The sequence below is a fragment of the Poecilia latipinna genome, unplaced genomic scaffold (assembly GCF_001443285.1).
Source record: "Poecilia latipinna isolate Pla-1442-1.1 unplaced genomic scaffold, P_latipinna-1.0 Scaffold587, whole genome shotgun sequence".
Classification (NCBI taxonomy): Eukaryota; Metazoa; Chordata; class Actinopteri; order Cyprinodontiformes; family Poeciliidae; genus Poecilia; species Poecilia latipinna.
The window spans coordinates 98064-124374 of record NW_015113203.1 but is presented as its reverse complement, the minus strand read 5'-3'; the positions used below and the strand labels follow the sequence as shown (position 1 = coordinate 124374).

The 26311-nt window shown below is 43.6% G+C and overlaps 1 protein-coding gene and 1 long non-coding RNA gene across 5 annotated transcripts in view; one reads left to right on the top strand and one right to left on the bottom strand.

Annotated features, from left to right (window-relative positions):
• Window positions 1–26311, top strand: part of dtx1 (deltex 1, E3 ubiquitin ligase) — a 53075-nt gene that overhangs the window by 13798 nt on the left and 12966 nt on the right. For all 4 annotated transcript variants that reach the window (XM_015042376.1, XM_015042374.1, XM_015042375.1 and 1 more), the window contains exon 3: window positions 16456–17203. In XM_015042376.1, coding sequence (XP_014897862.1) covers window positions 16456–17203 — 748 coding nt within the window. The remainder of the gene's footprint in view (window positions 1–16455; window positions 17204–26311) is intronic.
• LOC106953541 (uncharacterized) lies at window positions 18008–20288 on the bottom strand. Its single transcript, XR_001426211.1, has 2 exons — window positions 18759–20288; window positions 18008–18677 (listed from the first exon to the last, which is right to left on the bottom strand). It is a non-coding gene; the product is annotated as an uncharacterized LOC106953541 (long non-coding RNA).

Sequence of the window (26311 nt, the reverse complement as noted above, 5' to 3'; positions counted from 1 at the left end):
AACATGCCCCCCCCCCCCCCCCCCCCCCTCCCGGAAGGGCGCCCCCCCCCCCCCCCCCCCCCCCCCCTAGGGGGCGCGCCCCACAGTTTGGGAACCTCTGATCTACAGCAATGCTGAACGCATTTGCCCCAATTAAGCACAAAGTTCAAAGCAAAAACCACTGTTGGAAAAAAACGACACAATCTCCATGTCAGATTTACTAAACAGAACCTTGATGACCCTCTAGAAATTTAGAAACATATTTTGGTGAAAAGTTAGATATTTTTTTTTCTTATTTTTTCTGCAGGGTGTGGTTGTCCGCACATCTGGTTTAAAGTTCACAGGATTCCAGTGAAAACTCACCATGCTCGGAATAAAGATGGCGGCGGCAGCGTGATGGTCTGAGGCTACAAAGCAATAGAGTCAGTCCTCAGCTTAAACAGGCAGCTTTGTGTGCTAACAAATGGAACCATTGTTGGGGGAAACGTATTTTGTATTGGGTCGGGACATCTTTTACATTGAAATGTGTCTTAATTCGAAACATCTTACAAAAAAAGCTAATCGGAACGAAATTACGGTTCTCCTCCGTCGAAACATAATCAATAATCCCCGTAGTTTTGTGTTAAAGCATCAGGCAGACGGTTGTTGAGTTTAAAGCCAACCTGAATTCCAGCCCTCGTTGGGTCTGTTTCTCGCTCCACATCTTTATTGCGTTACTGTGATGAGTTTAGTGTCCGCAGCTCCTGGCAGCCTGTGGATTGGGTCGTGGAATCGTTTCCTCGCGTCACGTTCGAACTCGTAATCCAGCAAGTCGCCACTTTCAACTTCTAAAGTGGATATCTTGCTTTTCCATCAAGGAAGCGGTTTTAAAGCTGCTCTCCGCGCCACTTTCTATTTTTTTTTTTTTTTTATCAGTCTTGTCTGGGAGGTCGCTCAGATCAGAGCTCGGGAGTCTGACTCGGCCCGCTGCTGCCAGAAAGCGGGGATTATCAAAGGCATTATCAAAGCATTGTCTGTGTAAACGCCGCTTCATCTCCTACTTCCGTTTATTGGCTGACTCCTTGTTGAACAAACGCCCGTCTTAAAGCATCCTTGCGCTCATGTAAATCACAACCCCTAAAGACCGTCTCACACAGGTCGGAACAGCTTTTGCATAATGTGATTAAACGTAGTGAACATAAAACCATCTGAATGAATGATGGTAAATAGTAAATCATTTTGTATTGTGTTTTTATGTCCTGCTGTGTATAGCTCTCCTTTTGTTTTGGATGTCATAAACATTTGGAAGGATATTTATGTTGAATGACCACTTGGTTGTGTTGCTGGGCTGTTCTCGCCGCTCTAACACTGTATAAAATTAGGGTGTTTTCACACCTGACAGTTTTGTAGACTCGGTTCTAAACTTGTGACGGTTTCAGATGGTGTTGTTCGCTCTCAAATTGCTCTGTGTCAAACGATTCAGTCTTTGAGAAACCTGTTCACCCCAGGCCCGTGGTGGCGCCGCACCAAGAACTACCGAGGAAACGACATGAAAAACCTCGGAACAAGACACTGAGCACAACTTCCTTCTTCACAAAATGACAACAAAAGTGCAGCGGCGTCAGATTTTGGCAGTTGCAGGATTTCTCTTTAGTCTTTGGTAAGACATTTCTCCCACTAACGCTGGACCCGCACATTTGTTTGGGTTGTATTTAACCAGAACGCCTTGCGACGTAGTCCACTTCCTGCTTTTGGAGCAGTGTCTGGTCGGCATCCACATACACATTCAAACCGTGCCAGTTCACTTCAGTCGAACCGAGGCCTTGGTTTTTAGGCGGAGCCGCATCAGAGTTCACCAAACAAACCAGACTTTCTAAACAAACGGGCCAGATTTCAATTAAAGCGGGTTGAACTGGGCTGGTGTAAATGCCCCAAATAACCAGATGACCAGTAACCTTACTTGGGGGAATAAGGTTCATTTAGCAATAATTGTTATTTATGCAATAAGAACTCAGATCATTTTGAACATCCTTTCCTAAGAAGCTCCCAATACCTTGCTAAGTACCGGTTGCTCTCGCATCCAAAACCATTTGGATCTGCATATCTGGCTGCAGAGGTTTTTTGACGTCGACTTTTCCTTCTCACAGCAAGGTCAAAAGCTGTTTGGAGGGATGACAAAAAGAGGGGGAATATTTGTGGCGAAGCGTGGCTCAGGCCCTACAAGCAATATCACTTATTTTGATTGTGTGCTGCCTGAGCAGTTGCTGGAATATCAATGCGAGGCGCTCCCCCGCCCTCCTCTCCTCCGTTCTCTGTGTCACCTGTAAGTACTTCTAAATCACGGCTCTTGGTACGAGGCCAAGCCCGGTGACGGGCGAGCAGGAGGAGCATCCTGCAGTAACTTGCGGAGGGGAGGAAGTGTGCCAGGTGGTGCTGGCAGCCCGCCTCCACTTCTCCTTCTCAGAGGAGCTGCTCACATGCCATCGCGTGTCTGGAAATGTGTTCGGGGTTTACACCTGCAGCCCATCGTGATTCCACGCGGGGGGTATGACGGATTTGTTTCAGTGTGAACTTATTGATATACTTATATATTCATAAGTATATCAATATAAATGCAATAGATTTAGTCATTTAGTTTTTCCGCTTGTCTCTTTGCTTTGTCCTGCTGCTCACCTTGGCAGGTTGACAGGCAGTGCAGGAGATTTAATGCTGCTGAAATTCAAAAGTTCAGACGTTTTTTTTTTTATTTATCTTTATTTAAAATGTGACAAGTGATTATTAATAAACAAAACTCAAACATGAAGCAATGAATAATCAAAATGTAAAAATAAGTAAGTAAAAGTAGACATATTGCATCTAGATTGAAGTTTTGAAGTTTTAAAATCCAGTGGTGTAAGAATTATGCATGCATCAAATAACAATAAGCCTTTGCTTTAACTGCTCGGGGATAATTATAAAACTGTAAGGAGTCTTTACTGGGAATAAGTCATATGGAGGTGGAAAGTTGGTATTTTTTCAAAATAAAATACTCCACAAGCTGCAGTTAAACTCAGAAACTTGACGGACCGACCAAGTCGACATGAGCTGCACAGGAAGTGGAGAAAAGCCAAAGAAGCAGGTTAAGCGTCACATCACTGTGTTAGTTGTTATGCAGGATTTAGCTAATGTACATCAGCATTAAGGATGGCTAACATTGTAAAACAGCAGCTTTTATGTGTATTTCCTGAAGTTTGCAATTCTCAGATTTCCAACAAGGCTGCCAACATTTTTACACCAGGATGTTGGAAAAACAGACAGAAATGGAAACCATTAAAAAAAAGGCTTAAAAAAAAAAAGTCCCCTGTGGCTGACATTAGCATGGTGCATTTACTCATAGGGAGATACATTTTCAGAGTCAAAAGTTTACAAAGACTGAGATTACTACTCCTTGAGTCACTCTGGTAAATCCCCGATGATGATGATGATGATGATGATGTCATGGTTTTGCAAGCTTCTGATAGGTTGGCGGACACATAAATTAGAGACATTTTAACATGAGTTAAATGAGGATATTCTGTTGGACATATTTTAAGACAATCCATCAACTACACTGCTTCTTTACGTGAGAAGACATCAGGAGGAGAACTGTGGGCCTCTGTGGGTCTGGATCATCCATGCCCTTAAGGTTAAATATTCATCTACTCAAACGATACAAGCATGAACAGCATGGGAACCTCCCGACCCTCATACTGTAAAGAAAGTGACTTCACTGTGTGTTACTATTACGACTAAGTGTCCTTCCTCTGGGAGCTGCACAGGGTTTATTCTTCCTGTTGGACCCTCTTATCCAGCAGCAAGAAGTAAAATGGAAAAAAAAAAAAAAAGTAATTTTAGATTGTTTTTTTTCCACCATATCTCTGAGTTTAATACTAATTAAATGAGTTGACCCTTATCTCCTCCAGAGTAATAACACGTTCTAAGAATGTCATAAATGATTCATTAATCATAGGTCCTTTTGAATTATGCATATTTCTTCCAGCTGTTGGGAACCCGAGGGCATGAAATCGTCTCATTGAGGCGAACCCCTTTTCAGCGATATCCATACAATGAGAAGAAAACCATCTTTCTGGCTCAGCTGTAACACTCTACTGTTAATATTTCAGCGACTTCCTCTTCCTCCTTTGCCACCTCAGCACAATCGATAACTTTTTGAATCGTTTACAGCAAAAAAAACACAGGGCGGGCTGCGTTTGTCGAAACCCCTAAGAGTCCGGCGGTAATCTTTGGAGCCTGATTTGTGCTTTTAGCCCTAAAACGGCAAAGACTTGACCTCAACCGCAGCCGGCCTCTTGCATTAACCGTCTACTCCTCATATACTGAGTGATCACAGATGAACTGTGCAATGCAGAAACATAGAGGAGCATTTTGGATGGGCACACTGTGCAAATGTGATTAAAGTTGCGAGTCCACAGGGGAAAGGTACCGGACCTGATTTTTAAAAAAAAAAAAAAAAAAAGATCCTTGAGAAAGGAGCAGCACAGTCGAGGTGAAATTGGTGAACACATCACCACTTTGTGCGGTTGAAGCACTTTGACGCCCTCTCAACGCTCTCACACCATGTCCAGTTCAGCGCTGAGCCGACCACTGTCGTCTGGCACAGGGACAGCTTGTGCTAATGTGGCCAGACGTTTCCTCTGATAAGGCCTGAGCGCGTCTGACAGCCGCGAAGTGGATTATGAAAGCCCATCTCAGCAAACACGTTCGCTGCGTGTTGTTCATTTGGATGAGTCACACTTGCTTTCAATAGTCCAAGCTTTTTATTTTTTTCTTTTTTTCTTTTTTTTTTTTTGTTTTATGGGTGATTTGTTAGAAGTGATTGTTGTTTCTCGAGAGAGAGAAAAAAAGCCACCCACTTAACATATTTTGTGAGCAATGAGTGTTGAGTAGGCCATCCGATAGACCTGTATGTGGTTGTGTGAACAAAGCAGTGAGTCAGAAATCTGTGACGTCCAAAGAGATGAGGTGGTTCTTTCTCTCTTCTTTTTCTTTTTGAAAACCTCATTTTGTGCCAGATTGTTCTTAAACCGAGTCGTGTGGCGACCAGCGCTGCATGCGTCGCGTGGCCGAGGTCATCCGTTTTTTTTCTCCAAGTCTCTCCTCGCGCGATTCGGCCCCATCAGTCAGGTTCCGGCTGAGCAGACGGTGGAGTCTGTTGCCGTGGTGCGACGCCTGGCATGAATAATGGCGCCGTTGCCGTGGAATACATCACCGGGTAACGGCGTGGGGAGTAAAAATTGGATGCGTCACTTTTTCCTGCTAAATGGAGGGATTAGCGTTGCTGTTGGCAATGTGAGGTCAGATCAGATGGCCGTGTTTCAGTGTCCGCTAGACTGCATCAGGCGAGATTCAATCAAGTGGAGGGCTTTGGAATCTCAATTTATCACATTCAAATAAATGTTTTAACCAAATGGTGATATTTGACAGGAATTAAAGAACACTATATAGATATTAACTTATTATTTTTGCTGTGGACCTGTGTCAGCACTGCTGTAGCTAGCACCAGCTCTAATGTCTGTGTTGAGGCGCATTTTGCACGATTGGCAATGAAACTTGAGGCACATTAACACAAACTGGAAGAGGTCTGTCTGTCTCAGTCTGCCTTTCAAGGTTCAAATTTCGGCTTTCAGCGACGCAGTGATTTTGTTTTGGTCGCTCTGTTGTAAAGGAGTTTGTGAAAATATCTCCACATTTTCAAAGATGGCTCGGAAGTTTAAAATTGCTCGATCATTGGTCGTCTGCCTCAAGAATTGGTCACATCCTCTTCTGTTAGGGTATAAAAAATATAATCTCCATTTAAAGTAATAATTAAAATAAAATCCTAATTTTACGTGTTTATGTTGCTTCGTCGACTTGGGTGTGTTTGTTTTCAACTAAATCGTTTTGAAGTTCGGGAACGTGGAGGAGACAACCACTCGGATTAGTGCTGCCTCTCCTGCTCGTCTCTCGCAGCAATCTGGCTGCGTGAGTTATTTGAAACATTTTCAAAAGGACTTTCATGTTTTTATTCAATCTGCTCTCCGGTAATACTTGGCTTCACTGTTGAACCGATGCCTGGATGAAATATTTAGCTGTTGCTCAGGCACAAGAGCTCCTCCATGGGAAGTTGGCAGTAAATGATTATTAATACAGAAGGTAAGCAGGTGAAGTGACTATTTTCAAAAGGGATGGTGCCTCTGAAACCCGCTTCTCCGTTACGTAAGCTGCGTCGGATGTGTTTCCTTTAAAAATTAACGGAGCCGGATTTTGCTTTCCTTTGCGAAATTGCGTCTCCTGCTAACAAGAGATCTTATCCACTGGAGACCTGTCAGCTCTCTCTGCCTGTGCTGCCATGTTAATGTGACGCCAAAGCTGCAGGTTTAGTGTGAAGCAAATGGCGCCTGAGTTGTGCCTCTTTATTTTTTATGTTTTTGTTCTTTCTTTTGTCCCAACAATTTGACTGCACTGATGAGGTTTTCCCCTGGACACGACGCAGCTTTGTGTCAAAATTCAACGAAACGCTGCTCGCCTTTGCTCATGCCCTCAGCTGCAGGTCGCCACAAGTGAGTGAAAAACGTCCAAAGTCCTCAGCCGAGGGACGGTCACAACGTTAAGGTTGTCTCAGCGCCTGCTGCAGTGCGGAAGCTGGCAGGTGGACAGGTCTCTAACTTAATTTTCTGAAGTTTTTTTTTTTTTTTACCCACTCTGGCCTTTTTGTGTAACCTCAGTAAGTGCAAACGCTGCACAAGCATGCAGAAACTGGCCAGCTCCCTTGCCAGGCTGTAGGAAAACTGGAGGGGCTGAGGAAGAGGAGGACGGTTGCAGTGGGAGTCGGTTTGCTTTTCTTGACCACTTTGTCTTTCTTGCAGGCGAAACTGTAAGTTGGGCAATTTCTTTCTTTCTTTCTTTTTCTTCTTTTTTTTTTACTGCAGCGTTTACTTTTCAAGAAGTTGCTACCCCCACCACTGCACTCCTTACTTCTTTTTTCTTGTCAGCTGATAAGCTCCTCTCATCAGATGCTTTCCACCTTCTCCTCTTCTTCTTTTTTTTCTTTCTTGTTTTCTGGCCTTGCTCCATCTCAGCATCCTCCCTCCCCCACCGTTCCTCTCTTCTTCTTCTTCTCCCCCTCTTTCTCCCTCATCCACCGACACTTTTGTTCATCCATCACTTTTTCAGACAAAGAGATCAGGATGCTTCAGGGAATCCAAGTCACTATTCATGACTACAGCCCTTTATGAAGAGGTGCATCCTGGGAAAATAAAAGCAATGAATCAGGACGTGGAAAGAGCTTCGCCGGTTGAGGTTTTTTTTTTTCTTCCTTTTTTTGAAAGAGGAGCTGAAGAACAGAGATATTAAGATCCAATACTGCTAAATCGGCTTAATCCCAGCCTATCACGCTCATTACGATGTTCTCTGATCTCCGCATGTTACCTAACGAGCAGATAAGTCTCTTACTGATCTTTGGGACTTTGATGTACAGGTATGCAGCACTTTTTTTTAACACGGGAGAGAGAGATTTCACTTCTAAGGTCTCTGCTTTACATGCATTTCAATAAAAAAAAAATCTCCTTTTATCATGCTCAGGTAATATCACAACTTTTTTTCTTTTTTTCTTTTTTTTTGACAGTTTGAGGCATTTATAGCCAAAGCAACTTCTCTCTCTTTCATCGCTAATGGCCAGCTTGGGTTCATTGTTTGTGAGGAATCCTTTTTCCAGAGATGAAAGTCTTTTAAAGATCTGCCCCAGGGAGTTATGTGAAAACATCAAACTGGCTTTAATTATTTTATGTCTCCCATACTCAAGAATGCATTAACATATTTATCATGAATTTGCTATTTATATGAGGAAAATTATGAAGGTTGATGATAATAATTCATGGAGTTTTTTTTGTTTGTTTGTTTTCTACAGCAACATTTTTGATGCATTTTATTTAGTTCAGGGTTGCAGCGGCTGGATCCTTTCCAGCTGAGTTTGAGGTTGAACAATTGGATATATCGTGACATTTTTGTCAGATTGCATTGGTTTTTTTTTTAGTTTACCACGTGTCTTTGGATGTTCTAATATGTCGGACTCGGTTTAGCAGGTTTAAGTTGATTAGTTCCTTCAAGTTTGCTTTAAATATTCGTTTCAGTGTTCAACAGGGGTACTGTGGCTCATCTGCTTGATTTTACCGCCCTTTCTCTCATAAACCATAATAAAATCCAGTAGATCCTTTAATCCGGGGAATTTTTCTAGTAATTAGTATAAAGAGAGTCCGCCTTTTGTGTTTTTTTTTTAAAGGAGAATATCGGTAAACAAACAGCATCATAACTTGTCATCTTTTTCACGGTTCTCCAAAACTCTCTCAGGAGACAAAGTACAAGTTTAACAGATTTTACTGAATACAGCAGAGTCTTGGAAAGTCGGAGGAGGCAGGAAATGGCAACGCTGTGAGGTAGAGGGACAGAGGTGAGCCAAGGAGATGAACCCTAATGAAGGTTGAACGGTCGATGGCTTTCGGTGGACGAAGGCGATGAACGCCAGGACAGAATGAGCAGAGTCCGGGGAGTCGTTGGCTGACGTGATACAGGGGATGCTGGGAGCAGGACATGTTGGATCAGTGGTTGAACAATGAAGACAAGAGGTCGTGAGCCGTTGACCCAGGAACTATTGCAGGGAGATTACGAGTGAGGAATCGTAGGAGAAACTTTGGAGGTAACGACGGAGGAAACCTTGAAGGATGAACACAAAGAAGGAGTTAACGAAAGGCTAAAGCACACGAGGGAAAACACAAGTAGTCAACAGGGGGGCAGCAAGTACAGCGGAGGTTAACGGTCAGGCGATGAAGCAACGGCATCTAGGCCCTCTTATCCTTTGGTTGATGGTGCGTGATGATGATAAAAGGTAGATGACCCGTACTCGAATGGCGGTTTATCAAGTCCGAGGACTCCAAAGCGCTTTGCACTACATTGAGTCATTTACCCATTCACACACACGTTCATACGCCGATGATGGCAGGAGCTACATTGTAGCCACTGCTACCCTGGAGAAGACTGACAGAGGTGAGTCTGCCATACAATGAGAATGGTGCATAGCAGGTGTTAAAACTGGCAACCCACTGGTTAAATCCAAATCATTTTTAACAAGATTAAAGTAAAAGGCTGTTTTCAGACGGCTTGCTGTCTAGTCTGAAGAATGGATGGACAAAGCAGGTAGAGATGCACCTTGAAAGACTTGAGGCTTTAATGTCAGTCTAAGGCAGTTTTATACAGCAGGCAGAATAAAAATGCACAGTACAGTCATCTAATTTTACTTCCAAAAGAACTTAAATATTTAATGTGGTAGTTTAGTGTTATTCTTTGCAGACGCACTGTAAACATGCTTCATGACATATAATAGCTCCTCCGTTGAAAGTGAACGATTCTTGACTTGCAATAGGAAAAAAAAAGCAACCTCTGGGTCAAATTATGTTATATGAACCCTAGAGTGGTTACTTGTAGTGAGTCATAGATTATTGCCAGTGTAAACTTCTCAACAGTGTATTGAAAAAGCAGTGAGGAGCATTAATGTTTTAATGTTAACGCCTACAGGGAACATTTCGGAGGGGAAATCGGTGCTTGAGAGCACGTGTTTAACCGAATACCAAGTTCAGAAAAAAAAATCATTTATAGCACAACTTAGTTTTCGGGTGCTAAAAGGAAGAGTAAAACCAATGTAAAGCTAGGATTTCGTCTTGTTGGTTTCAGACATATATGACTGTGAGCGTTTTGCGAACCCTCCCCCCTTCCAGTTCAGCGGAAAACGCAGCAGAATGTTTTAATGCGATCGACGGGAGCCCCTGGGAAGCGGGAGAGGTTTGTCGATTGTAAGGATTTACGATAGCGCTCGATCCAAGCGCAGCGGCAGCGGGGCGACCTGGAGCAATGAATGCAAGGTGATGTTTTTCACTGACACAGATCTCTCATCTCTGTCCAAAAGCTGAGCGTTGTACGTGTGAGAGCCGGGACGGGGTCCAGTGAGTGACAGAGTGGAAAATGTGAGGGATGGCTCAGTGGTGACTGCTTTGGTCAGGATCCAGAAGAGACTGGAAGGGGTGTTTGTGGGCCGGTGGCGGGGGGGGAAGCTGGCGTCAGCAGCAGATGATGAGTACAGGAGGAAGACTCTGCTGGTGCTGTAAGAGTACAGTGGTTCACATGTGGACAGGCGTGCGCCCACCCCATCCTGCCCGCTCTGCTCTCTGCGGAGACGCTTTTGTGACAACGACATCTCGCCTCTCTGTGACGACATCGTTTCGACCTGGTGCATTTTGCCATGTCTCGAATTACCTGTAGCGACTGAGTCACAGACGGCTTCTATTGGGAGCGGGGCTTTTTTTTAAAATTATTATTGTTTCTCAGATGGCCACAGCACAAACGCACTGAAAGCGTGACATGACTTCAGTGGCATATTTATGTAGTATATTCATTAAGTTAGTAGAAATAGCACTTTTTTTTCGTTTTGTTCTTTTCTTTTACCTTGTTTTCAAATGATGAAAAAATGTATTTTATTTTATTTTTTTTTAATGTTTCAGGTCTGGATAAGTGCACAAGAAAAAAGGTCATTGTAAAAATCTGATGGTATTTCCAGAATGTATTCACTTCTGTTCATCCATCCACTTACAGTTGTATTTTCTTCTGATTTTGTTCATAAACCTGTAGAAACTAATAACAAGAAAACAAGCAGTCATTTTATTTTTTTGTTGTTAGATGAAGTTGTAAAAAAAAAAAAAAAAAAGGTAACAAAAATTTAATTGTGAAGCCTGGAAATTACAGTCTTCAAAAATCTCATTTTGTCTTCATTTTGACATGAAAAATGAGGAAAATCCTTGAGGAGGGGGGTAAAAAGAGACCATTACAGTTCTGCTTCGAGAGTAAATTATCCCCTCTGGCTGTGCTGCATATTTTTGTTCAGAATGAGCAGTAATTGTACATCCGTTGTAAAAGCATTCGATATCCCTATCTATAAAGTATCATTTTCCCAATCTATTTACTTCCCCTGCAGGATACCTCTAAGGGCAGTCAAGGATGTTGCAATTTAATGATGCATGTCCTTCCCTTTCAAAGAGTAATTCCCTCCACTCGCAGGCAAAAACAAAGCTATTAGGGACGAGGACTGGAATGGCTTCTTTTTTTTTTTTTTTTTCTGCTCCGGCTAAGATGCGAAAGGCCAATTGAGCCCACCCTGAACCCGCCCGGTGCTGTGTGACAGCGGGTCGAGAGTCCCGCGGCGAGATTCGATTGTAACAATACATCACGCAGCTATCCCTCACCCGGAGGAGACTGTGCTGGTTTGGGGGATGGGGTGTGGGGGGGGGGAGGACAGCTGGAGGACATCGTGGGAGTGAGGGAGATAAGTGAGGCAGGAAAGATGGCCGCCGAAGGCACAGAAGGTCAGACAGGAAGTGACCGCTCTTGCTCGGTTTCCTGTTAGGATGAGCGGGAAGGGTCACGGGGAGAACATCAGCAGCTCGGGCCAAACATTTTGGTGGGGCGGGCGGAGGGGGGAAGTGGCGTGTTTACACAGCAGTAAATTACAGGATATAATAGGTGGCAGAAGTTTCAGAATGAATGTTTGGATAAAACTTTTCCACATGCGGGCTCTGGGACTGCTGTGTTGTGGCTTCTGGTCTCCAGTCCTAACAATCCTCCATCAGCAGTTTACACAGATCCTACAGCAGAATGCAAACATGACGGCACAAATGTTTCTGCCTCACTAGGTCTCACCTCTCAGTTTTGGAGTTATGGCAGCTGGTTACATTTTGTACCAGCGTCCCTTTGTCTTTGTGCGAATTCCCTGTGCAAACCCCAAACCTCAACTCTTAAGATTTTGCAAGACTGCTAAAATTATTATGAGGTACAGTTCTTTTGTGTGCAGTACTCATTTCGAAGTTTCATTTGGATGATAATTTTAGATGTCAAAATACTCAGATTGAGGCGTTTTTATTCCCGATTACTTATGTCCTGGTGTTCATATGACCCATCTGTTTTGAACACTTGCACTAAACCTGAAACCTTTTAGCACCATTGCACTTTTTCTTCATAATTACTGTTCGGTAGGTAAACAGAGGAAGTACTAAATTAATATTGTCGTGAGTTATTTCATACGACAGTGGTTTCTTTGAAGTGTGACATTGTTTTACATCTTCTCTCTGCTCAAACATTGAAAATAAATAACAACCCATGTTTAGAACTGCTCACCTTGGCATTTCCTAGTCCTCAATCCCATGTAGACCCAGAAAGCCCTCTGTGAAATGTTACGGGTGGAAGTGCTGATGTAGTAAGTTGCTGATTACAGTACTAGAGGCAGAAACCAGTTTACTTGTGTATTTGACTGAATGTCAAAATGACTGACGCTTCTGCAGATGTGCTGAGATTGGTCTCAGTCCAGCCTCCCTCAGCATCATTTTTTTTTGGTTTATGACATGGTAGATCAGTGTTGCACACATTTCATATCATAAAGTTGGTTGTCTTCTTGTTTGCATACATGTCATTTCTTTTTGTAGCTCTCTATTTACCAAAGGATGTGTAACTATGGGTCAAGCATATCACAGTTTTCCAATGTGAAGCCCCTTAAGGCTTTTAGTGCAGAACAGTTTTCATACCTGGTTGAGCGACTGGTGATTAGTTTTAGCCATTAGGATTTTCTGTGTTCAAATAAATAAAACATTAGTTTGAGTACAGGAGTAGAAAACAAAGATATGGTCAGAAACAAACACACTTTGCTATCCTTAAGCTTTCTGTACAATACTTCACTGGTTCAAGTCTTCCCTGAAGACCAGGTAACGTATGACACTACGGTAATCACACGATGGGTTTCCCTAGGTTCCATCTTGGGGCGCCTCCTATTTTATATTTACATCCTCCTGCTAGCTCAGATTATACCATTTCAATATAACTAGGTGACTGTGAACCCAAAATCGATGTGTGTTGGTGCCATAACCATCTTCGGCTGAATAAAAACAAAACTCAAGAGTCGGCACGCAGCTTCAGTTGTTACAGCTAAAAACTACGGATCAGGTCTAAAATCTGGATGTAGTGATGCATTCAGACGTTGACATTCAGAAACACATAAAGAGAATTACAAAGACAGCCTTTTGTCACCAGGAGAACATTTTCAGGATCAATGGTCTAAAGTGCCAATAGGATCTTGAGAAACTCATTCATGTGTTTATCTTTAGTCCAACTGATTACTGCAACAGCGTCTGCACAGGTCTGCCTTGAAAGATCAGGCAGCTGCAATTCACGCCAACACATTGCGTTCATAAGAAGCTCATGATATGCAAGTCCTGTCAGATGTGCAATGTGTACGCAGCTTTATTTATTTCTTTAAATAAAGATACTGCACCATGGGGAATATTTTCTAAACTAACTTCATTTCGTTTCACATCTTTTTGCTTCCACTGGACTGCTGAGCTTTGTGAAGCCAAACTGCTTTCCATCGTCATTTGTCAAAGTCATTATAAGACCTTTTGTGTAATTTTTACAATTAATATCAATCATTATTTGGCAGTTCTGAAGCACAAAGAGAGCAGCTCTCTCACAGTTTTTTTTTTTTCTTCTCTGACCAATGGTGTAACAGTGGTGGGAGGATTTTTAGCGAGACGCTGCACACAGGCTGTCAGACAGAAGGAAACTGGATGTCCTAGAGCGACGAACGGTGTGGAAATAATTTATAAAAATTATGAGTCTGTAGACAGAAATCATTTTTACATTATAACCCTTTTTTTTTTACCTCATTGTTTGTTTTATTAGTCATCGGATCATCACCTCAGCAGGACGATGTTTTCAGCTTTTCAATAATGCAGCTAAACAAGCCGCTCTTCCAGAAATTTCTGAGCTGTGTACAGCATCTTAATCGTAAACTTCCTGTTAGGAGTTTATGATTAAAGCCATCGTTGGCTTTGATGTCTTGGCTTTTAATTAGAGCGACCAAATGTTTTCTGGAGAAACGCATAGTGGCCAGATGAGACAAAGACTGGGCAGCTCAGCTGTAAGACAAGGTTTTCAAGTTCGGTAACACTGAACCAGCAGTAAATGACCGTAGTGGTGTTATGCCGAGGGCCTATTTTTGCTGGTTCACTGGTTCATTGTACAGAGCTGATGAGTTACATCCACATTTTGCTTTATTTCCAATAAAACCAGCAGCCGGGTTGCAGAAACCTGGACACAAGTTGGTTTTCCCATCCGAGCAGACATTAGAAGAGCATTATTCCAGTGTGTTACTTTAAGCTCCCTGAGTGATCTCTACCCTTTGGAGGAAAAATAAAATATTCTAAACAGCTTGTCAGAGACAGAAACCCAACTATTTAAAAAAATTAGTTCCACCAGTTTGGCCATTAAACTTGCTCAAATATCCAGCCAGTTTCTAGGTGTGTATAACTTTGACCATGAATCCTTCATAAATTCAAACCCAATTCCAGCTTTTAAAAAACAAAACTAAAATATGTCATTAAAATCCCTGAATAAATATATTAACAAAAAGAAAAACTACTTGCTTCTCTTTTTAAGACTAGACAGAAGCTGTTGCACATTACAGACATTAACCACGTTATATGGTCACGTCTGTGTTATGCATTTCTGTCAGATCAGCTTAAGCTAATAAACAGTCTTCAAAATGAAATGCTGTTCATCCCTCCTCACCTTAACCATGTGGATAAATTAAGGCCTGGGGATAAGCAACTGCGCCTGTTATATTATTTATAAAATTTGCACAATGCTTATTTAGCTGTTGATTTTTACAACAATTTAAATCATACTTGCATGTTGCATATCTGATTTAAAAAAAAGAAAAGAAAAGAAAAGCCACAGTGAGGAACTGGAACATCACAGAGCCTTCCTCTTCTACAGAGAGCATAACATGACTTTCAAAAACCACGTGGAAGAGGTTTCATTTTGAAACTTATTAAACGATGTTGTGTATTTTGGCTTTTTTCTGAGGAAAAAGGAGGTACACCTCGCAAGCAACGATCACGCCTTGGTGCAGATTTGTGCACGGACGGCTGGGTGAAGATGTGAGAGACGCACGCAGCTGGCTGACTAGTCATCTGTGAACACACGGCTCAGACTGAAATTAGCCACCAAACCGAGTCCTTTAGCAGGAGACTGCAGGACACAATCAAGGTCAGAGTCGCAGTTGCTGCTGATGCAGTTTTATTCCCCTGCGTTGGCGCCAAACTGCCGAACGAAGGAGTTGCCACCGCTGCCCAGCGGCCCTGCTCAACCCATGTCAATCCCACGCCTATTTATTCTCCACACACACTCCCGTTCCTCCGTTATTGCCGCGGCTCTCCCTGGCACGGGACTGTGCATTTAGCCGTTAAATTAGCTGGGGGAGGGAGAGGGATTTCTGCAGGAGCGCCTGGATACCTTCGCTGATGTGTGGCGTGGAGATGGATAGGCTGAGGTGTCCTGATTTCCCATGGGGCTACGGTAATTGTGTTATAATGGAGGAGGGAGCTGAGTGCCCATCGGCGGTGGTACATGGGCACAAAGCCGCCTTGCACCCTGTCGTCATACAGAAGAGTGGTAAACTTACCGAGTAAGGGCTTGTGGGTATGACGTGCATCTATGTTGTTATTTTTTCTTTTTTTTTCTTTTCAAAGGCCAAGTTTACACTTTTATGTGAAGTGGCAGCTTTATGAGGGTGAAGAATTTATCAGTTTGCACATCAGCATTTGTTCTCCCCCTCAGGGCATCAGAGCAACGCTGGCCCTCATTTCCATCAGCGCGTCACGTCTCCTCAGCACCACATATTGTATTTGATGTGCCTGAAACTTGAAAACATTTGGTCTGTACTGGCTATAGGTCGGTATGGGTTTCCTACAGCGTAATAGTCCCGAATAAAAATAACATTTTTATTTTGTGTATTTACACAATTTGTCGAAATAAGCCCAAAAACAACATTGCTTTTTTTTTTTTTTTTTTTTAAACAAGAGCAAAAATGTGATCTTCTCGCTGGTAAAATATCTAAACATATTTATTATTTCAGGTATTAAAAAAAGTAATCTGAACACTTAATGACTATTTGTAGTTTGTCACATATATATTTATATATTTATAGTGATAGTCATACATCTTTAAAATTAAATAAACTTTAATAATATTGATTGGTGGTGCTCTTTTAGTTTTCGTGACCAAAAATATTTTCAGTATAATGTTGATTCATGACTCATTACTGAATTTTTCTTTTAAAAATGCACGAAAGACTTAGTAGCAGTCTTTCATGCAGCTGGGTGGCAGTGGGCAGGAAAGAAAAAAAAAAGTCAGCAAATATATTTCCCACCAGTAGGGGGCCTGTCGATGCATTAGACCTAACGCATTGGAGAGGCAACAGAAAGGGACTTTTGGGTGTTTTGAGACAAGCCTCCTGATAAAACTAAAGTTCTTTCTCTCATTGACCAAAGTTTTTACCATTCAAGTCAAGAAGTCCTTTTCACGTTGTACTTTTCTCCGTTTTTCTCTCAGGCACCATGAGGCCTGTGCAGAGGAACTTCTACGAGCCGTCGTCGGCCCCAGGGAAAGGCGTGGTGTGGGAGTGGGAGAACGACAACGGCTCGTGGACGCCATACGACATGGAGATCTGCGTGACCATCCAGAACGCCTACGAGAAGCAGCACCCGTGGCTGGACTTGACCTCTCTGGGCTTCTGCTACCTCATCGACTTCAACAGCATGTCGCAGACCAACCGGCAGAGTCAGCGCAAGCGGCGCCTTCGGAGACGCATGGACCTGGCCTACCCGCTCATCATGGGCTCCATTCCCAAGTCCCAGTCGTGGCCCGTGGGCGCCAGCTCTGGCCAGCCCTGCTCGTGCCAGCAGTGCATCCTGGTGAACAGCACAAGAGCCGCCTCCAACGCCATCCTGGCCTCGCAGCGGCGTAAGCTCTACGGAGGGACGGCGGGCAACTCGGGCGCCCCGGGAACCGTCGGCGGCGTGCGGCAGAGCAACACCTTTGCTGGAACCTCCCTGTGGTCCCCGACGTCCGGCTCCTCCGGTGCCAACCACAATAACATAAGTGTGGGAGGTGGGCAGTCCAAAGCAGAACAGGTGCAGTCGCCGCTGTCTTCTGCCAACTTCCCCTGCTCCCCGGTGATGCCATCGCTTTCATCCTCCCACGGTCACCACGCGCTCACCATCAACGGACAGAACAATCTGAACCGGCCAGGCACCCAGCGGATTTCCATGGGGACCACCAGAGGAGCCATCCCACCCGGGTAATGGTGTTTGTTTGTTGTTTTTTTTCTTTTTGCTCCTCGAGATTCTCCGAAGTCCGCCGCAGCCTTCATGTGTTACTGCCTCAGCATAAAGCTCAGATTCAACTTAGACATTGATTGAATATATAAAACCCCCAAAAACAAACGGCATGTTTGCCTCACAAAGCTTTACGCTGAACGTGTCGGATTTTCTGTACTTCTTTTTTTTTCACTCTCCCCACCCTTTACTCCGCTGATTTATGACTGCTCTCTTTTAACATGCTGATCAATGGATCTGCAGAGGAATCATAAAAAAAAAATCTTCAGCTTAGTCTTGTTTTCTGTGTGCCAGAGTCCTCCCTTTTCTTCCCTGTGTGTGTGTCTGCTCCATAATGAGCTTATGTTGGCCCCAGTAGGCGTGAAATACTGCAGCTCTTTTGGATCTTTCTGCTTTGAACTAATTTGTTGCTATCAGGGTGCGCTGGGGTTGTTGAGTCGCTTGGAAGCTAAGGAGTCTGATGGGGCGAGTCAGGCAGGGGAGGAGGGGTAAAAATGCGGGACGTGTTTTTAACAGCGTCTTTGTTTGCGCGTCGTTTCTGGCTCTTGCGTACGTGGAGTGACTGATGGGCAAAGTGCGAAGAGGGCACTGGTGTAGCTTTGGAAGCCTGTTTGCCATGAAGGCAGAGCTCCAGCGGGGAAGAATGAATAATGGATCAAGGGAAAATCAGAGCGCCAGCATGGTGCTGACCTCAGTGCAGTTCAGAGAAAAGGAACCAAGAAAAGGAAGTTTGTTCAAGTTCAAAGCAGTCCTTGTCCCTGATCCTGTTTTTTTTTTCTCCCCCGTTACAATAAACCGAAGCATAGAAACAAAGTAGTAGAAACTCATTCAACTTTGTTGCATGATAGAAAAGATACTCTAGTGTCGGCCATGTTGCGAGCAGCAGCCTGGCCCTGAAAACCAGCACCATGTTGGAAGCTGCGTTTTTAGAACAGACACTCAAGTTTGAATTGTTTTTTTGTTAAAATCATTTCCGCTTATTTGTGTCATGCTGGGAGGTAACTTTTTGACTCACATGCAGAAACAAGAGAACCAAGTATCAGTAAAAGATGTTTAATGAAAAAAAACAACAAAACAATAGAGCTTCAGCAGGGTTCAAGGAACTCGGCAGCAGGAACGGGCTGGAAGAGAGGATGAGTGATGAGTAAAGGTCTGTGGATGTCCGGGTTCTGAATGAGCGGGACCAATCTTACTGTCAGGCGGCAGGTAAGCGGGGGTGGATACTGGTATTTCCTGGGGTCGTTTCGGGTGTGGCAATCTGCTGCGGACCAGCCGGTGTAGGGGGGAAACCAGCAGACGGCGTCAGAGGGCGGACAGCTGCGGGCCTCAGCTTACCGGGGCAGATCGAGGTGGGCAACCGGCGAGGGGTAAGAGGGTCAGGTACAGCCAGGAACTCAAAGCCTCGGGGGGTGACCCAGGACGTCTCGAGGAGGTTGTCTGGAAACGAGTAAACACAACAGGTGTCACTGGAGGGTTCTCAGAGGAATCACAAACTGCTCTAGTGGTGGCCTACAGTACCATTACTGGTTAACAATCTGGCATCGATGTGTTGGTTGACTCCACTCTTAAATCTCTTCGGAGATGAGAAAATCTCCGACAGGTGTGAGGATCCCAGCGTCCCTGGTCACGCCCACCAGAGATCATCCACCAGGCGGCCCCTGGTGGAAAGAGCGAGAAGCAGCAGGAAAACCACCCGAGCACCCAGGATCACCACAATTTGTTTTAGTACTTTGATCATAATATACAAAAACTGGTGAGACATAAGAAAGAGCACTAAAGGAGAAATATCTGTAAAAGATAATGTATTTAAAATGTTAGGTAAGCTGATTTTAGCATCACAAAGTGTATTTGTTTAATTTGCTTTATCTTTAAAAAGTTAAGTTTCTGAGGTTTACCTTTTTTGTGTAAAATTTTCATTATGTGGTGGATGTGAAACACATTAATAAATGATGATAGTATTGTTAATATTATTACATCTTTAAAAAATCCTTAAGTAGTACTATTAATAAGACATAAGGGGCAAAGAGGAGATGGAGAGTTGTCATGGATATTCTGTGTGAAGGTCTTTCCTTAGTTTGGGGACCACAGCCATTGTGGTTTATTGCCTGAACAATTATGCAAGATGTAAAGTTACATCAAGATGTTTAGAGTTGGTCCAGGCTCCAGCCTCAGTCCATGCCCTGTGAGTTTTACTCAGCATCGTAAATGAGCTTTATGTTACCCTGCTCTCAAGGCTTCAGGTGTCTCTGGAAAATCGAGTGGAAGGAAAAAGCAACATAAGCTTGAATACAGTAATTTATCAGTTTCCCCTTTCTCGTGGAAGGGGTCAGGAATCAACTTAGCAGTGTTGCGTAGGTCTCATCATAACATTTCTGCTTCTTTCTTTTTCATTGGGTTTGAAAAACTGCATTTTGAGTTTTTTGTCTTGTGATTTCTATTGGTTGCGGGATATTACTCACGATCTGGTGGTGACACTGACGTGCAATCTGGACACTCGCGCATGTCCGTGATATGCAACCCTCTCCCTGCTCTAGTGTTCATTTTTTGTTGTTCTTTGTGCTTCTGGGGAGAAACACACTAAAGTGCTTGCTAGAATAACATCCTGTCACTACTGTGGACTGAAACGCTTTCGCTTTCTGCAGCCCGACTCGGGTCACTAAGGGGTCCTCCCATTCAGGGACATCTCTTCTGGAAATTCAGGACTCACTCAAAGCTCAGCCATGCAGAGTTGTAGCTAAAAACGTGACTTTCTCACCTCGAGGCATAGAAACACTGAGACCCACAGCGGGTAGAGAGAGGAAAACAGATGGGAGGGGTAGGATGAGGGTGGCGGCGGTGGTGTTGAGCGTAAGGCGGAGCAGATCGGTTCCCAGGCGAGTGGCTCGACGTACAGGATGAGTGTGGTTAACATGCGCACAGCAGGACATGAGAGCTTGCAATCTCACGCAGGCACAGCCTGAATCGCAAACTCCCAGCGCACGTTCCCACAAGTGTGTGCTACACACAGATAACAGAGGAACCCACGCAGAGTGTAAAACATCAGACTTTTTTCTTCTTCTTTTTTTTTTTTTTTTTTTTTTTGCTTTTCACACACCCGCGCCCTAATTTAACTGTTGTTGGGTGCAGGACAGGTATTTGGCACACGGCGGTCTCTAAATCGACACAAAAAGTTAACAAGAATCCCGCATGTTGTTTATGTCTTCTTGTTGTAAGATCGCCCGGTGTCATAAATGTTGGAGTGACACGTTCATTGTTTGATGGCGGCAGCTGCTGTTGATGTATTGATCTCTATCCAGCGTGTCGTAAAACAACTGGTCGTAAGCCGGTGGGGGGGTTGGGTGCTGCGAGCATCAGGCCGCCTCGCGCGCACACACAAAATATTAGAGGTGGCACCATTTGCTGGTTTGTGTCAACATGTCGGCGCGTGTGAAAACTGGACTGCCCACCACCTGCATGCTTTGGCGGCGAACGCATCTGTCGGCACTGGGACAGGAGCTGCTTTCTTTTGGTTTTGATTTCTTTCGCGTTTATCTGAGCTAAATCTGAGTCCAAAGGCATAATAGTGCAGCCATCAGCAGATGCATGAATATGCAGAGCCGTTGCACAAACCTTCATTTTCAGTGAATGTCTTTTCAAATTTGTGATATCAGCAAACGGGGTGGGAAAGCTGACACAGGCTCAAAAAGAAAGCTGGATTCCTAAGACAGCTTAGACGCACTGATGAAGCTTTTACTGCCTGATGCCAATTTTCTCAGAGGGATAGAGAAATCTTGGTTCACTCTCTTTTTGCATGGAAAACCTGTTTGAAGTCATCCCACAGCATCTTAATTGCATTCAAATCTGGAATGTGCCTGGGCAGAGGTCAGAGGTGAACTTGCAGGATCATTGTCCTGCTCCATAACCCGATGCTCCCGTGCTGAAGGTCATAAACTGATGGTCGGACGTTTTCCTTCAGGATGCTGACCAGAATTCATGGTGCCGTCATTTACGGAAAGTTTCCCGGGACTTGAAGCAACAGGGTGGGCACAGATCACCACACTACCACCGCCGTGTTTGACTCCGTTGTCTTTCCGTATAAGGCTGTGTTAGTTTCACAGCAGACGTAACAGGACACGACATTCCCAAAAAGTTCAGCTTTTGTCCTGTCAGCCCACAAAATACAGTCCAAAAGGTCTTGGGGATCATTTTTTATAAAGACGAGACGCCTCAGTGGCTTTCTTAACGCAAGTGACGTCAGTGCTTTAGATGCTGTTTTTACTTTAACACCTGAATGAGTCAGTGGTTCTTTCTTGGACTACTTTTTGGTGAATCATTACGGTTCCATGAATTCTCCATCTGTAAACAAAGCCACTCACTGCAGTAAGTGACTTTGTTTCTCGTATGGTTTAGTATCTCTTTAAGCGGCGCATGATGCATTGCTTTCTAAGAACTTTTAGCCTGCTTCATGTCGTCAGATCGGTTCTTTTTAAGTGTTTCTCAATTCTCCAGGTCTGGCAGAAATCAGGGCAAGTTGTGTTTAGTGAATTATTTATCCCGGTCTGTTTGGTCTACAATCTGTTTCTCACATCGACGTTTCTTTGACGACACGGAAAACGAAGGTGTTGCAGAAAAAGGCAAAAACAGAAGAAAGAAAACTCTCACTGAGCAAATAGTTATCCAAAAGTGGACTTAACATAGCAATGATTTATTTGTGTGTGACACTTTGTGGTGGAATGAACAGGCAGCCTAGTTCACACGGTCTTGAGTGTTTTGTTTTGTTTTTTTCACTCAGAGGAAACCACTTCCTCTTTTGTTTAGCAGAGTTTGTATCTGAGTTGCCAGATTACCTTCTGATGAGTAAAAACAAAACGTAAAACCAAAAAAAGAGAGAAAAAAAAACCCCAACAGCTGAGTTTTCTGTTGAAAGGGATACAAAAAAAATTGAACAACATGTTTGCTGTTTTCATGAGGCCCCTGAGGTAGGAATGCTAATGCGGGAGCCGACCGGAGGGCCCTGCGAAGACGAGGAGCAAACAGATCATTATTCTCCATCGAGCCGCTCCGTCGCTTTGTTCAGACGAAAATTAATATTATAGCAAATAAATAAATCATGAGAAGATTATGTGGGCCAAACTGATGCAAGTTTGAAATGTGCTGGTGTCAGTGTTGCTCCTCTCCGACTCCGCCGCTGCAGGGCGAAGCGGCTTTGCCTCCACCTGCTGCCGCCTGCGTCAGTACAGTAATTTAATAAGTACTCATAAATTTTTATCCACATTTGTTTTCATAATGCATGATGAGCAGATGAAGTGGATTTTAGTTCTTTATCAGCATTTCTTTTTTAAACTGGGCTTAATGCCGTGGGTCTAATGAAGGATGACATTCGATTAGGCCCTAAAAGAAAGCTTGAATATTCCCTCAGGAGTGAAAGAATGGCACCGAGAGGAGGAGAAGAAGCCGACCCGTATGCCCCGACCTGCCAGAGGCCATGATTAATGTGGCACTGCAGCATCAGCGATGAAGCTGCGGACTCTTTAAACAGTTACATGTGTTTTTTCTGACTTAAAAACCCTTAAAAAAACACGATCCTGCGTAAGATTCTTTTTTTGTGTGTGTGTGTGAAGACAGGAAAGCAGAGACAGAAAAACTTTGAGGCGAACGTTCTCACAGCGTAAGAAGAAACGCAGTGGTGACAAAGGTTTTGTGCGGTTTGCTCAACGTCCTCGGCGAAACTGAAGTGCCACAGCAGCAGAATCGCAGAGGAAACGCTGAAGCTCTGTGCCTGCTCACGCTGATGTTGCGCTGCGATATGTTGCGTCTGCGCGCAGGCCGACGTCGCCGTTTCATCGTGAGGTGTGGGAATTTTTTCTCTTTTGATTTTTGACTGATTAGATTCAGTTTAAATTGCAACTCCGAAGACCAGGAGTGGCTCCCAAAACGAGCCTTGATTTAGTTTGAGATTTCAAAAAAAAAAAAAAATAAAAAAATCTGAATCTGTTCAGATCAAATGCCTTAATGTTTAGCTATCCCTCTGTTTCTATGCCAAGTGTTGGAATTAAATTTGGGTTTTTATATCTAAGAAGAAGAGATGAATAAAATATGAGCACAGGATGTTGCAAATTTCTGAACACTTTGTGAGAGAGTTTTTGGGTTTCCCCAGCAGAATGAACCTCACGCTGCACCGAGGAGGTCTGCACAGATTTAACCCAGGCATTAAACTTTTAAGGACAAATTCTCAAAGAACAACAAGATTTACAGCATACAGACTGCCTGAACTATCACAAACCTCCTTAAAGTGGGTTAGGATTTTGACACAGGAGATTTATCACAGGTGATAAACTTCAGCCTGATAATTTGCTAAATTATTTCTCTAGTTGGATAAATTCTCTTAAATCCCGTTGGACTACAGAGACCTCCAATGTATTCACTCTGTGAATGCAACCTGCCTTTATTTTGGGTAAAAACAATATAATAACATATTCCAAAAACTTCCCGACATATGTCCGAACAGTCCGTACTTTTAGAGAGTAGTGCATCATTTTATAATCTGATGCGTTGTTTCTTTCAGAGCGGACTCTTTTGTGATGGGGAAAAATAAAAAATAAAAAATCAGATGTTCTCACAGATGTTGGAGCGTTCTGTGAGGAAATATTTTTTTCTCTTTCTCTTTGATCGCCTCTGCACCTGCTCTGTTTGTGGCGAGAACATCTGTTGCCTGGTTAGCGAACGAGTCAGAGTTGGCATCTTTTTGTCCTCCCGTTTTGTGAAAAGCTCTTTGTATGGGGAAAAAAAAAAGAAAAAGATTATCATTACTTGCACAAAAGCTGATTCTGCGTTCTGATCTCTTATACTTCATGAGACATATTTGTGTCTGCCTGTTAGAGAGAGCTACCTGCTTTGTAAGTGTGCTGCAGATTGCACATGCAAAGTATGGGTTGGAAAAAAAAAAAAAAAAAAAGCTGCTTGATTTTTCCCCCCACATTTTATCAACTGTTTTAAAAGGAACGACCGGGGGAACTACTCCATGGTTAAACCCTGGAAGTCGTGCAGCTGCAGGCACCATCATCGCTGTCTACCGTGATGGACAGGGTCGCTGCCTCCAGATGAGGGATACGTACTTCTTTATTTAAAGTAGTCCGGAGAGGAGGAAGGAGTCAGAAGACGGCGGCGATTTATCCGATTTTAAGATGCAGCTTTGTAGACAAACCGCTTTCTAGCGTTGATGGTATGTCTCAAACGTAAAGTATAAAACATCTGATTAAGGTACAGGAGTTTGTTTACGAGCTCAGGATGAATCTTTGTCGAGGCGGAAAATAAATAATCCGGATAAGGGCTTTTTTCTTCCTACCTGAGGCAGACAAACCTAACCCGATGGTTTGTATCGATACATTTATCGTGATGGGAGTTATCGTCAGCTGGAGCTGAAAATATCCACGAGACAAAACGGCATCTCCGTTAAACGTCGAGCCGTGTTTCCGACGCCGGATAAACGTCGTGTCCTGGAACAAAATGTACGTGCAGACGGTACATTATGCTAAAGGCTCCTTCGCTGCTCTGTCCCTGTCCTTCCCCTGATGTAAATGATCTGTTTGATCACGGCGCTCTGTGGACGCCATGAATTATACATGCACACATAAACAGAGGCATGTTGTCCCTCATCTGCTCTCATTTGGTTTCCATTTAAGTGTGTGTTTAAGTGAGAGGGAAGATTTCCCACCGGGCAGCGCTATTTATTTCATTTTTTGTCTTTTTGGGGATTTTTGGGTTGTTTTTGTTGTTGTTGTTCATTTGATGCCTCACATCATCGACCTTACCTTTGAAATTTACTGCTAAGCTAGCGTTCCTTTATCCACAGCAGTGGAAACAAACACTGGCTAAGCTCTCAATCAAGCTGATACCTTTATTGAGTGAAAGGGCAGCCGCGTGTCGTGAAGTATCGACTCGGTGTTTTGTTTTAGCTTCTTTTTTTTTTCCTGAGCGCCCTCTCTGAGCTGAGAGATAACATTAAGTCCTGTGTTGGGGTTTAAGGTGTGAAATCACTCTCTGTTGTTGAAAAACCTCTCGCTCTTTCGGCTGCTGCATGCTCGCACTCACAGTTGAGTTCAAAATCTTCACACTCCCTTTTTCTATGACCACAACACCAATGTGTTGTCTTGAGTTTTCATGCGACGGACCAACACAGAGCAGTGACACCGTGTAGAATTGTCATTAAAGACGACGGTACATAAAGTGAAAGTCTTGAAAGTGTGCAGATATAACTGACATTATAGACTCTATATGCCAAGTAGGGGATTTCTGAGTTGTACTGGATTTCATGCAGGGATGTTGGATGGAAAGGTGGCTGCACTGCATGCTTTATAGAAACGTTTTATTGTGAAAATCACAGAGCACTTTCATTCCACTTCAAAACTATGCACTGATTTGTGTTGGTTGAAGTTTCTGGTTAGAATAATAAGAGAGAGACAAAACAAACAAAAAAAACAAAAAATCAGCAAATCAGAACAGATTTGCGTTCCCGCCAAAACGGAGGTGAGAAACCGCACATGCTGGAGAAGGGATGGGACACATGAGCTTCTCATCCCGACCTCGTGTCCTGCTTCTGTTGTTGCATTTAATTCACAGAAGGGCATCCCCCTGGCACAGGAACAAAGGGCTTTCGCTTGTATCAAAGCGCACTGCCGATGTGGATCTGTGCTCTTCTGGAGAACCGGAGGGCCAACGACCTCCGACGGTCCACAACGGTCAAACGGTAACAAGACTCAAAAGGCCTGTGTGCAGCTGTGGGCCGGTTTGTGGTTAATAAACTTGGGAATGTAAGATTATAAGATGAACCGACTACAGATAAATGAGCATCGTGTCTGTTTGTCAAGGTCGCGAGAACAAGAGGTCAGGTCACCGTGGACCCAGTGGGTCTACGTTGATGTGCACCCTGCTTTGCCTCATCTGCTCCTTACTCCTTTTCTAACTAAAGTTTTGTAGACACTTGTATGCAAGCTGTAGCCTCCATAGCCTGTGGTCTTCATTTATGTGCAGACTATAGTGACACAGGTATAATTACTGTCCTCAATCAAGGAACGACTTGGACTGCTTGTGAA